Below are 11,919 nucleotides of genomic sequence, written 5' to 3'. Positions count from 1 at the left end.
CAAGTCAGTTCAATTTAGGTGCTGCAAATAGTTAAGGAGCTTGTCTGCTAACTGAAAATTTGGAGGTTCAAGTCCACCCAGAGGTGCCTCGGAAAAAGGCCTGGCAACCTACTCCCTAAAAATCTGCCATTGAAAACCCTACGGAACACAGTTCTACTCTGACACACATGGGGTCGCCATGAATTTGTAGCTGGAAACATTAATGAGGCTTTTGTGGCCTTGTGCTGGGGCCTGAGAGCACAGTATACATAAGCCAAGGTTGGTGCTTCATGAGAACGCATTCTGGTAAACAACTATAATTCACCGTGATGAACGCCATACGTGAGGTAGGAACAAGTCTGCATTGGAAGCACAGAGAAGGGACTATTTTTTGGCAGAACGTTTCAGAGAAGAGGTGACATGTGAGTTGAGCTTTGAGGCATGAGTAGAAGTTTGCCAAGAGGCAAAGGGAGGAAGAAAAATTCCTAGCATCTGACAAGCACTAAGGGGTATGGTCTGGAAGCAAGCCCTTGGAGACCTGGAAGAATTCTAATTTTGGTGAATTTGGACAGGGTAACTATTTTTTTAGTTGAGATACATACATTACAGTAAGATGTTATTAGTCTTAAGTACATAGGTTTTTGATTTTTTTTAACCATATATAAACATCCATGTGCCCATCACTTAGGTGACGATATAGAACATTTCCAGCATCCCAGGAGGTTCCCTCATGCTCCTTTCCAGTCTGTATCTGCCTGTAAGCTTCTCTCGCTCCGGTAAACAGGATTATTATTTTTTTTTGGCGTGGAGTGCAACATAAAACCTCAAAGCCCCTGGCCTCAGCCCCCGCTTCCCATTCCCTCCACTCCTTCCGCCGCCTCCAAATCTTTCGCCACCTTCTCGGACAAGGCTAAGACGACATGCAGCAAGGAAAGCTTCCCTAAGCTGCCTCTGTCCCGTGTGTTCCACGTGGTAGTTAGGAGGGACGGAGTGACGGCTTTTGGCCCTTCTGAGCCGCCGTCCGCGCTCGGGCGCGGGGAACTGCCGTGTCCCTCGGCGGCCGCCGTGCGTCCGTTACGTGGCAGCTGCCGGCACCCGCCAATCCGTGGCGCCCGCATCAGCCCCCTCGCGGGGCGGCCGGAAGGGGCGGAGCTGAGGCGGCGGCGGCTGAGGCGGCAGCGGTGGCGGCGGCGGCGGCTCAGGAGGCCGCGCTCCCGGTCTTGGCCTCGGCCCCAGTCCCACCATGGTGACCCTCGCCGAGCTGCTGGTGCTCTTGGCCGCGCTCGTGGCCACGGCTTCGGGCTACTTCGTCAGCATCGATGCGCACGCGGAGGAGTGCTTCTTTGAGCGGGTCACCTCGGGCACCAAGATGGGCCTCATCTTCGAGGTGGCCGAGGGCGGCTTCCTGGACATCGACGTGGAGGTGCGGGCGCGCTGCCCGCGGCCGAGGCGGGGTCGCGCGGCCGCTCGGGGGTTGGCGGCGCCCGGGACCGGCGGGGGATTGGGGCGCAGTGGCCGGTGTCCGGATCCCGGGAGGGGCCCGGGCCGCCCCCGAGACCCCTTAGCGGCCCTTTCTCCGCGGCCCCCGGGTTTTGGGGTGCAGGATCCCCTGGGGATCCAAAGCCGTTGCTACGCGGCGTGGGGTTCTCTGAACGGCGGGTTACTTTTGGTCCCTAGCCCAGCTTTGTCGGGCGGGCGTCGCGTGTCGGCTCAGGGCCCGGAAGACGCTGGCCGTTCGCGGTTAGATGGTGGCAGGTCTCGACCCTGTCAGCAGCTGCTTGCTTCCCTGTTACAGGTTAAGGTCGGGACATGGCCTGGAAACTTTTGAAAAAGTCATTCGGAAGCTGTTGAGAAATGCTAGGCAAAAGTTTGCCATATGTCTTCCCTGATTTCTTACAGACACAGCCTGAATGTTCTGCCTGTTTTTGCACAAGCCCGTTTTCTCCACATAACCTCCTTTGGTCGGCTTTGAAGTGGGAGAGAGTAGGTCACCCATTTTGGATGTCATGATTACAGTCAAGTATCTAAAGAGAGCAAGAAATTATTTTAAGAAACTCGCAGTCCCCAGATCTCATTTTTTAAACCAAAAGAATGATTTGCGTCTAATTATTTTTAGAAAATAATGTACATTGAATATTTAAACTCACTTGTTAGTGTGGCAAATTGGTTAAGGATTTTCCTTTAGTGGATATTTGTAAGATGCTCAAAGAATTAGACATCCAAAAATCATGGATAATGGTGGGAGGAGAGACAGAATTATCTAAGACCTTAGAGATCAACTATTCAGTCCTCGAGTTTTAGGGATGATAGGGGCTTTTAGAAGAGGAAATGATTTGACCAAGGCATAACAGCTGATTTTTGGCAGACGTGGGATGAGAACTTTGGGTGTCATAATTTCTAGTCTAGTTCTTGCCCTTAGACTTCCAGGCATCTCAGAAACCCAGATTCCTTCACTGCTAGTAATTAGGAAGCTCTTGAAAGTACTGGATAAAAACTATTGGTTTTAAGGAGAGGACTTTTTTTTGTTTTGATGTTATCAGGCACATGTTTGCATGTTTGTTTGTGGCCATTTGGAGGTCATAATGTGTAAGGTGTGACAGGTTTCTGAGGGGTTCACCTTGCATTTGGAAGAATAAACGTAGTTGGAGCCGAAAGGTGCTTTAGAGAGCCGTCTGGCCCACCCTTGTTTCCCTGAGTGGGAGACCTGCTGCCCGTAGAGGTTACTGTCGCTTACTAAAGTGGAGTAAAGTGAATTTCCCACTGCCAGTAGAGATTACTTATGAAGCTTATGAGTTTAAGTCTTTCCTTGCATCTCATCTGTTTCTCTCCTGCCTCTAGATCACAGGGCCTGATAATAAAGGAATCTATAAAGGAGACCGAGAGTCCAGTGGGAAATACACATTTGCTGCTCACATGGATGGAACATACAAGTTTTGCTTTAGCAATAGGATGTCCACCATGACTCCAAAGATAGTGATGTTCACCATTGACATTGGGGAGGCTCCAAAAGGACAAGACATGGAAACAGAAGGTGAGATGAACATTCAGAAGATTGATTAGCACATTCCATGAGCTAATTTTAACTCTACACTTTTTTTTATTCTTCTCAATGGAATACTTATTTTGATATTTTATTCTAGGTTTATTCATTGTCTTTAAAAACAAAAAATCTTTTGTGAAGTATACTTTTTATTTGTCTAAACCTCATGTAATTAACAACAACAACAAAAACTTTCTGGAAGGCAGTGTTTCTTTTCAGTTGTTTATGTCTGCCCCTCTGGCATCTTTTGTTAGTCATTGGTGCTCTTGTCAGTATGTAGGTTACACTTGTCTTAGGTTGTTCTGTTACTTTGTTACTTCTGGTGTACGCATTTCTTTTTGTTCATTCGTATACATGAGGTTTTGCTAAACTTTTTATTGGTTTTTTGTGTTTGTATCTTACACTTTTCTTTAGGCGGTGGAGATTCCTGGGATGGTATGTGGACAGCTTTTTGACAGCATTTGCCTTGTTGTATATATTTGATGGCTCATGTCTAATTTCTGCTTTCCTTTTTTTCTAACCTCAGTTTGTTAGCATGAGAATGTTTTTGTTTTCCATCTTTAAAAAAAACAAACCTTACAACTAATTAGATGGATTGTTTTTGGGTGTTTTTTTTTATTTGGTTGACAGTAGATATGAGTTAGGTAATTTTAACTTACGAGCACTGGGAACACAGTGATTGACATTTTAGTAGTAACATCTTACTACGTCTTTAAAATGAATGCTGAAGAGCGAGAAGACTGAGCTGCACCTGGACAAGTAAGAGTCTTAGTTAACGCAGCTTAGAGAAAATGGAGCTGTTGACTGTGTAGCCTGTTTGTAGGCTGGTTTGACTCTAACTTTAAATATGGTTGAATTTGAAGTGCAGTTGTAGGAGCTGTGTCTAGATATGGTGATGAAAGCTTTTCTAACCAGATGTTGCAGTTGGAGTAATTTTTATTGCTCTGCTGACCAGCAGTAAACCTTGAATTGGTTCTTCTGAGTAGATTAATTACCAGGAGACAGCACATTTGTCGTTTGTTTTTCTACTACAGTGTACATCAGGAGTTTTGAAAGCTAGCATTTGTTCAACACATCTCATAAATGTTAGCATGGTAACATTTGTTCTAGATACTGAGCCCTTGGTAGAATAATAACAGTGTCTAGTACCAGTTACTGTTGAGTTGATTGTGACTCACGGCAACCCCATGTGTGTCAGAGTAGAACTAAGCTCCACAGGGTTTTCACAGGCTGATTTTTCAGAAGTAGATCCCCAGGCCTTTCTCCGAGGCAACGCTGGGTGAACTCGAACCTCTGATCTTGTGAGTAGCAGCAAGCATGTTAACCATTTGCGCCACTCAGGGACTCCACTAACAACGTGGAGAAGGTGAACTATTTTCATTAAGTTTTGAAATCTGTAGAATATAGAGACTCATACTATTTAGTAATTTCCCTGTTTACTTCTTAAGGCCTTATTACAGCGCAGAACTTGGTAATTCTCAAGGGGAATTAGGACTTTTGAAGGGCTTCGTGTTTGTTCATTTTGTAGAAATTGGCCCTGTCTAGTTAGAAAATACGGGCTGATAGACGTAAACATTGAACTGTTCTTACTCCTTTAACACAGTGTCTAAAACTGTTGCGTTTGCTTGTTAATGTCAGTGAATGGCCGCTGTCAAATCAAGCCCTCCTCTGAAGCAGTGGTTCTCAACTGGGGGTGCCTTTTTCTCCAGTAGACACTGGGCAGTCTTATGGCTGGGTGGGGGAGTGTGCTACTGGCATCTGGTGGGTGGAGGCCAGGAATGCTGCTTAGCACCTTACAAAGTGCTGGACAGCTCCTCACAGCAAAGGACGATCTGGTCTGAAGTGGCAGCGGTGTGCCGCCTGCTCCTGAGAAGCCAGCTCCGGAGGCTCCGTGCTGTGCGCGGAACTTTCACAGTGCAGCCCTGAGGCATGACTGGAGAGTCCAGCCTAACTGCCTTAAAATTGCCGGAGGTCTTCAGCTTCTCTCTAAGAAGTTTGGGATTATCTGTGACGGTCTGGAATCCCAGACCAGGCCCAATTTTAGGCAGTAATGAGGAGGACTCCTTACCCCTCTAGTAGGAATTTCTCCTCTTGCTGTTTCTTTCGTACCCTTCTGCTTGTTCATTTTCCTGATATAGCACGGCCTGGAAGCGTTGACTGGGTGTTCATTACTGTTAGTGTACTTTGTATTCCATTTTTGGTTAAAGAGAATACCTGGTTGAAAACCTTGTGCAGCTGAGAGCTTGTCTTTTACTTACAGTGCCTGGTGTTACCCACTGTAGTGGCATTACTGCTTTGCATGTCACAGAAGAGTGGCGGTGCTGGTGTGGATCTTAACAAGACTGCCTCCATGTTTTTCTCCACGAAGCTTCACAGAGATGAAAAATCTGTTTTGGGGCTACTTTTATATTAGCTTTAGGGTTACGTGATTCTTAAGAGCTGATTTTTGTTTTTGTTTAAATGTTGATATTTATAGGATTTAGGTTTTTTTTTTTTTTTTAAATTATATATATCTCCCTCCCCTTCAGTTTTTTACTTTTCTGGTTAGCAATCAGTATTGTGAACTTCTTTTAGCAATAATTCATTGAAGAAATTTCTTAGGGCAAATTATTTTCCTCTAGTTAGTTAGCATTGTATAATATATTTCCTACCCTGAAAGAAGTTTTTCTACTGGGAACAGACTTTAAAAAATGCTTTGAGAATTAAATTGCCATCAGTGGTTCATGCAGTGGTTCAAAATGATGTCTGAGCCATTTCTAAAAATAGCGGCTTTTGTATGTCTTCTCCGAGGAACGTTTTTAATTTTGTAGGTATTTTCCATAAAGAGACTGCCAAGTGAGTACTAATCTGTTTTGAAATCCTCCTATAGCCCACCAGAACAAACTAGAAGAGATGATTAATGAGCTCGCAGTGGCGATGACAGCTGTAAAGCATGAACAGGAGTACATGGAAGTTCGGGAGAGAATACACAGAGCAAGTGAGTTAAGGCTGTGACTGCAGCAGCGTCTGTGGTGGCCACAAAATGGTCAGGGCTTCTCTTACCCAAGAGCTTGCTGGTGTTATCCTTATTCAGGAATTTTACAAGCACAACATACTAAAGCATTAATTCAAAAAAGCAACTAGGCCTGATAGAAAATTTGGCAACAGTTATTGATGGGGTTTGCACAGTGTGATTCATGTAATCCATGTCACTAAATTGCACACGTGAAAAACTATGAATTTGCAAATGTGTTACATATAGTTGTCAACAATAAACGAAAAAAGATAATTCTGTGGGGAAAAGAGCACCTAGGCAGAGATAGTCTTTGGGTACATATGTTTGTAGAGCTTTGTACTGGACCAGTTTATTATTGTGAAATTCATTCTAAATAAAAAAAAAGAAAAGATTCAGAACAAGCTTTTAAGAGTTTTAAAAAATATATGATCAGCTTAAGGAATAAGCTTATAGTTTTCCTAAAGCAGATGGGAAAAGCATACCATAAAGTGGGTATTACATTGGTTTTAATCACGTACTTGAAACATGTGCCTGTGTCATTAATGCTATAAGCAAAGATTTAGTTTTCTTTTTGTAAGTCGGAAGGCTTAGGCTAGTTAGAGTAGAAAACACCAAAACATGAATACAGTCAGTCCCAGGTGAAGACCAGTGCGGGTTCCCAGTCTGTAAGTTGGGAACTTGGAATGTGTTTTTCTTGAAAAACAGTCATGATTGGAATCCCATGTTAAGTTGCATAAGCCTGTTTAGCCTGTGGAGCCCTAGTGGTGCAGTGGTTAAGAGCTTGGCTGCTAGCCAAAAGGTCAGCAGTTCAAATCCACCAGCAGCTTCTTGGAAACCCTATGGGGCAGTTTTTCTCTGCCCTGTGGGGTCACTATGAGTTGGAAGCAACTTGTCAGCAATGAGCTAACAGGTTTAGCCCACGATACAGTATTAAGTATTATGCTTTTGCATTTACAATTAAGAGATACCATATTGGCACAGAGATCAAATACCATGTTTCAGGTCCAGGTCCACACCTGTTACTCAGTGTCTTTCATCCTGGGAGCAAGTCCTGTGTCCAAGTGCAAAGTGATTTATATCAGGAGCCTTTGTTCTGAGGTTGGGGTAGAGAGAAGAGTGACTCAAAGACATAAGCACAGCTCGAATCTCTTCAAGGTGCAGTTTTGGTTCTTTCCATCCTTTTACATCTATTCTTGCCAGTTACAGAAGGGAGCCTTCAGGGCCTAGTGTACAGAATTCACTTCTCCTTGGCAGAAGACTGTGTAAATAGACCGGACAAGAGCCCCAGTCCCATCTTTTGGAGGCTGGAGTAGGGCACGGGATGGGTCAAGGCTGTATACCCACTCTTCTCCTGCCTTCACCTCCTCACCTGTGAGGATTTCCCCCTTCTCTCCCTTACCTGGCAGGGACCCATTTGTTGAGTACCTTGTTGTTTTTTTTTTTTTTTTTTTTTGCTCCCAGCTGGGGGCCGGCCCCTTCTTGGCTGAGAGAGGCACCAAAAAATAAAAAAAGTATGAGGGTTAAGGGCTTTTACTGTTCTGTAGTTTTAACTGGTTCAGACTTGGAAACAGCAACGGCCAGGGGAAGTCTGTGATGGTCAGTCTTACTCTCTCACCTTAAATTTGCCCTGAGATACTCCTGTATTTGTTTCACAAATAGTGGGCAAAGAACTTAACTTAAAAGTATTAGCAATTTATAGACTATGATTCTCAAAGACTCAGTTTGTTTTGGCAAAGCAGATGGTTCCCACAGTGTCTGTTTCTGTACATATCCCAGCAGTCATTTTTTAGAGATGAACATAATGGGCTCTCTTTACTACAGGTTATGATAATACTGTGTTGCTTTCATATCATGCTAATATGCGAATAGCTTGAGGACAGTGTCTTAAATACACCTACTTTCTAAGTGGCTGCTTACCTATGTTACGCTGCAGTATCTTCTATTTAAGGGTACATTTTTTATAGTGAAAGGAGAAGTTTTTTGTTTTTTTTTTTGCATTCACAAGTAAGAGACCATGTGGCATAGAGTATTTCTCAGATACAACCTTTTATGATGAGGAGAAAAAAGAGTTAACACGTGTTCAGTTAGAAAACTTGGAAAATACCAAAAAGTATGAGGAGAGAAATAAAAATCGCTGTTAGTGGACCGTTTAAGATTATCACTGTTAACATTTTAGTCTTTTTTTTTTTAAGCCAGTTTTTTAATTGTTAGAAATAGGAATTTTTACGTGAGTAATGTAGCTAAAATTTTATATCTTGTTTTTCTCAGTGACTAAGAAAAGCATTTTTCTGTGTCTCTAAAAGCATTTTTAAGGGCTACTTAATATTTTGACGTATTAACCATTCCTTGTTGAGACATAACCTTAAAATGGTAGTAGGTTTGCAATTATGCTAGAAATTGGTTACTACATTTTCAGCAGAAGTAAATTTGATGCTACGGAATTAGTAATAATGCAGTGAGTCTGGTAGTTTTTAGAGTTCTAGTTAATGTTCTTGGGCATGTGTCTATTCTTACAAAGAAAATCAGAACCTTTGAGCAACTGTAAGTTATCCTTTTGAAAACACTGTAATTACTTTTCACTTCTTATTGGGTAATCATAATCCTTTAGATACTACAATTCTAATTAATAAGTTTTAAAATGGCATACATACATCTAAATATATGGCAGTCTCCCACCCTGTCTGGAGCAAGGGAGAATGAGAAAAACTAAAGATACAAGGGAAAGATTAGTCCAAAGGACTAATGGATCACAACTACCACAGCCTGTACGAAACTGAGTCCAGGACAACTAGGTGGTGCCATTTGTCACCACTGACTGCTCTGATGGCTTACAATAGAAGGTCCCAGACAGAACTGGAGAAAAATGTAGAACAAAATTCTAACTTACAAAAAAAGACCAGACTTACTAGTCAGAGACTGGAGAAACCCTGAGAGTATGGCTTCCGGACACCGTTTTGACTCAGTACCGAAGTCACTCCTGAGGTTCACCCTTCAGCCAAAGATTAGACAGGCCCATAAAACAAAAGGAGACTAAATGGGCACACCAGCCCCCAGGAACAGGAGGAGAAGGCAGGAGGGGACAGGAAAGTTGGTAACGGGGAACCCAAGGTGGAGAAGGGGAGTGTTGACATGTCGTGGGGGTGGCAACCAGTGTCACAAAACAATATGTGTATTAACTGTTTAATGAGAAACTAATTTGCTCTGTAAAACTTCATCTAAAGTATAATTAAAAGAAAAAAGTTATTGAAAAATAAGTATATGGCAGTCACTTATTCAGCTGAGTAATATTGTTGTTGTATTGTTAATTATAACTTTTTAATATCAGGCATTGGCAGAATAAATCAGAAACTAGCCAATAGTTTAAAAAAGTAAAGGTCGTAGAATTTGATCAGAAACGTGAAAGAATGTGACAGTAAGTTAATATAAGAATATTACTTTAAGGATCAATTTTTTATCTTGAGACTGGGATAAATGGTGAAACCTGGTTACTACCAGGTTTCTCAGTCTGGTAGTAACTGAGAAACCTCTCCCTTCCAGAACAAATGTAAGAGCCCAGTAAATACTTGCCTACCAGCTGTTTAAACAGCTCCATTCTTGACGGCAGCAGGTACTGTCTGTGGGAAACCAGCTTCCCAATAAACCCTACAGGCGGAAGATGTAGGTGGGTGCCCTACGTACCTCTGGTCCTGAAAGGGTTGAGGAAAAAGACACTTAGCTGGACCCATTCTGACTGTACCCAGTGTTTTTCAGGCAGCTCTGTGATCTCAAGATAGTCCCTTCCTCAATTTTCTGATTCAGCTGACAGGATTATTATAAAGTAGGATATTTCAGTGGTGAGGGAGGAAATTGATTGAATTAGGTCTTAAGCCTAAAGTGTGGCCTTGGGCAACTTTTCCTCTCTGTTCCCCATATTGAAGCCCGGTAGGCTTGAATCTTCAAGGTCCATTTTAGATCTGAAATGCTCTGCTAAGTATGTTGAGTTGCTTGGGAACAAAAGACAGATAGTGTATTTAGAGTACTAAAAAAATGGTGCTTGGAATAATTACTTTTACACAGTAGTGACTAGGGGATAATTTATAATGACTATGCTTTTTTTTGTTTTGTTTGTTAAATTTTTGTTTGTTTGTTTGTTCTCAACAGTCAACGACAACACAAACAGCAGAGTGGTCCTTTGGTCCTTCTTTGAAGCTCTTGTTCTAGTTGCCATGACACTGGGACAGATCTACTACCTGAAGAGATTTTTTGAAGTCCGGAGGGTTGTCTAAAAAGCCTTTTTCTGATGATCCCAAACTCATAACTCACTGTTTACCAAATATCTTGGTCACGATACCGTCATTAGTTTCTACACTTTTATTTTCTGAACTGTACATTCACAGCTTATGTTTCTTTGTGATTAATAGGTATCGGGGGACACACATCTTTTTTAGGAAAGCTGATGTTTGATTGGCATAGCTTCTTATTTGAATTCTGCCTGCATTATGCAGGTTCTTCCAGAACTCAGACACTATAAATGAAATATAAAAGTACAGTCCTTTCTGTGTCCTCTTCTGTTTTCATAATAAAAAGCAGTTTGTTCAGGAAATCAGCACAAAGCCTGAGAGTACTTCACTAAAATGACTGCACTCTTTGCATCCCTCCTCCTGCAGTTTAAATCAGTAAGGATTCATTTTGTTGAGTTCTTAAACAACAATCTGAATCTTGCCTTTTCTACCTAGCCTAATGGCAGAGCTCTCTGAGTTTGGAGTATGTCACTGTGGTTGGGCACTTCTATATATTCTTTATCTTATTTTTGCTTTAAAGATAAGACTTGCCCAAACACACATTTTTCCCCCTGAATTTTTACATTGAACCTTGAGACTCAGTCACCTCCACTTAGTTTGATGACAGAAGCAGCTAATAACCACTTTTTGGTTTCTGCCTAACCTTAGAGGAAGTCTCCTATTAAAACTGATTCTCTGTGTGTTTCAGCAAATGGTAGTTTTTTTTTTTTCCTGTCCTGACATGTCCATGTTCTCTACTTTTGGCATGTAGGAAGTGTGTGCTCACATAATTGGAAAAATCTGGATTTCTGATGCCAAAGGGTTAAAGCCTCTTGGATTTCATTGCAGTGATACACAGCCACTATTTTATTTTTGATCAGTGGCATTTTGGGCCACTGTTTAACTAGGGTACTGAACATTAGTGTCAGTACTAGGGTTTTTGTTTTTGTTCCTCTTGGGTCTTTCATTTTTGGCACATGTGAATTTTGTTTTGTACGAAATGAAACGCGTTTCTCTTGATCTCTGATGATGGGTTTAAAATTAAAGGAGCATCTGGTTTGGTGTGGGGGTGATCCAGGATTATGTTGTGACATGTATTTTAGTTACTTGCACATTTTTTTTTTGGATCTCTGCAAGGGGAAAACTACAAGTAAGGAGTTTTATATAATTTAAATTTGTTACAGGTTTTCATGTTCAGGATAAACAATTTTTTCAACCTTGGGTGAAAATAACTTGCAACAGCTTATCGATAAGGTGAGTGTTTCACCTTAAGACAGCTGTTGCATGCCAGTTTTGTGTGTGTGTGAAAACACTTCAAAATTGAATTAACAGATGTAAATTTGGAATTGGTTGTGTATCTGATATGCCCCAGGTTCAGTAAATAAACAATTCTTTTTAAAAACAGTCTGAGCGTTCTGTGTTTTATATGTTAATGATAAATTCGTGTTTGTTAAATACCAGGTTTCTGTTCATATCTGAAATGAGACATGCCCATGTTTTTGGGGGGTAGTTATGCCTGTTACAAATGTCTGTAGCGTTTTATATCTGTAAAGTTGAGTGAGGGTAGTTAACAAGAAACCCGATTTGATTTTCCTGTAGGATTTCTTTGATGCGTCAGTGTTCACAAGTTTTGTTTTCGTTTGGAA

At 41.8% G+C, this 11,919-nt stretch overlaps 1 protein-coding gene across 1 annotated transcript; it reads left to right on the top strand.

Moving 5' to 3' along the window:
• The first annotated feature begins 1,128 nt into the window (after positions 1 to 1,128).
• Positions 1,129 to 11,678, top strand: TMED2 (transmembrane p24 trafficking protein 2). Its single transcript, XM_049866447.1, has 4 exons — positions 1,129 to 1,402; positions 2,818 to 3,010; positions 5,889 to 5,996; positions 10,155 to 11,678. Exons 1-4 carry the CDS (start codon positions 1,223 to 1,225, stop codon positions 10,277 to 10,279), a joined length of 606 nt encoding a protein of 201 aa, XP_049722404.1. The 5' UTR covers positions 1,129 to 1,222; the 3' UTR covers positions 10,280 to 11,678.
• Positions 11,679 to 11,919: the final 241 nt, after the last annotated feature.

This window comes from Elephas maximus, chromosome 22 (assembly GCF_024166365.1).
Source record: "Elephas maximus indicus isolate mEleMax1 chromosome 22, mEleMax1 primary haplotype, whole genome shotgun sequence".
Classification (NCBI taxonomy): Eukaryota; Metazoa; Chordata; class Mammalia; order Proboscidea; family Elephantidae; genus Elephas; species Elephas maximus.
This window is presented reverse-complemented; position numbering and strand designations above follow the sequence as displayed.

Excerpts from the sequence above, each read along its gene's own strand:
- TMED2 (XM_049866447.1), top strand. The coding sequence starts at position 1,223 with ATGGTGACCCTCGCCGAGCTGCTGGTGCTCTTGGCCGCGCTCGTGGCC. Across the intron at positions 1,403-2,817 it reads TCCTGGACATCGACGTGGAG|ATCACAGGGCCTGATAATAA; the intron begins GTGCGGGCGCGC and ends TCCTGCCTCTAG. Across the intron at positions 3,011-5,888 it reads ACAAGACATGGAAACAGAAG|CCCACCAGAACAAACTAGAA; the intron begins GTGAGATGAACA and ends ATCCTCCTATAG.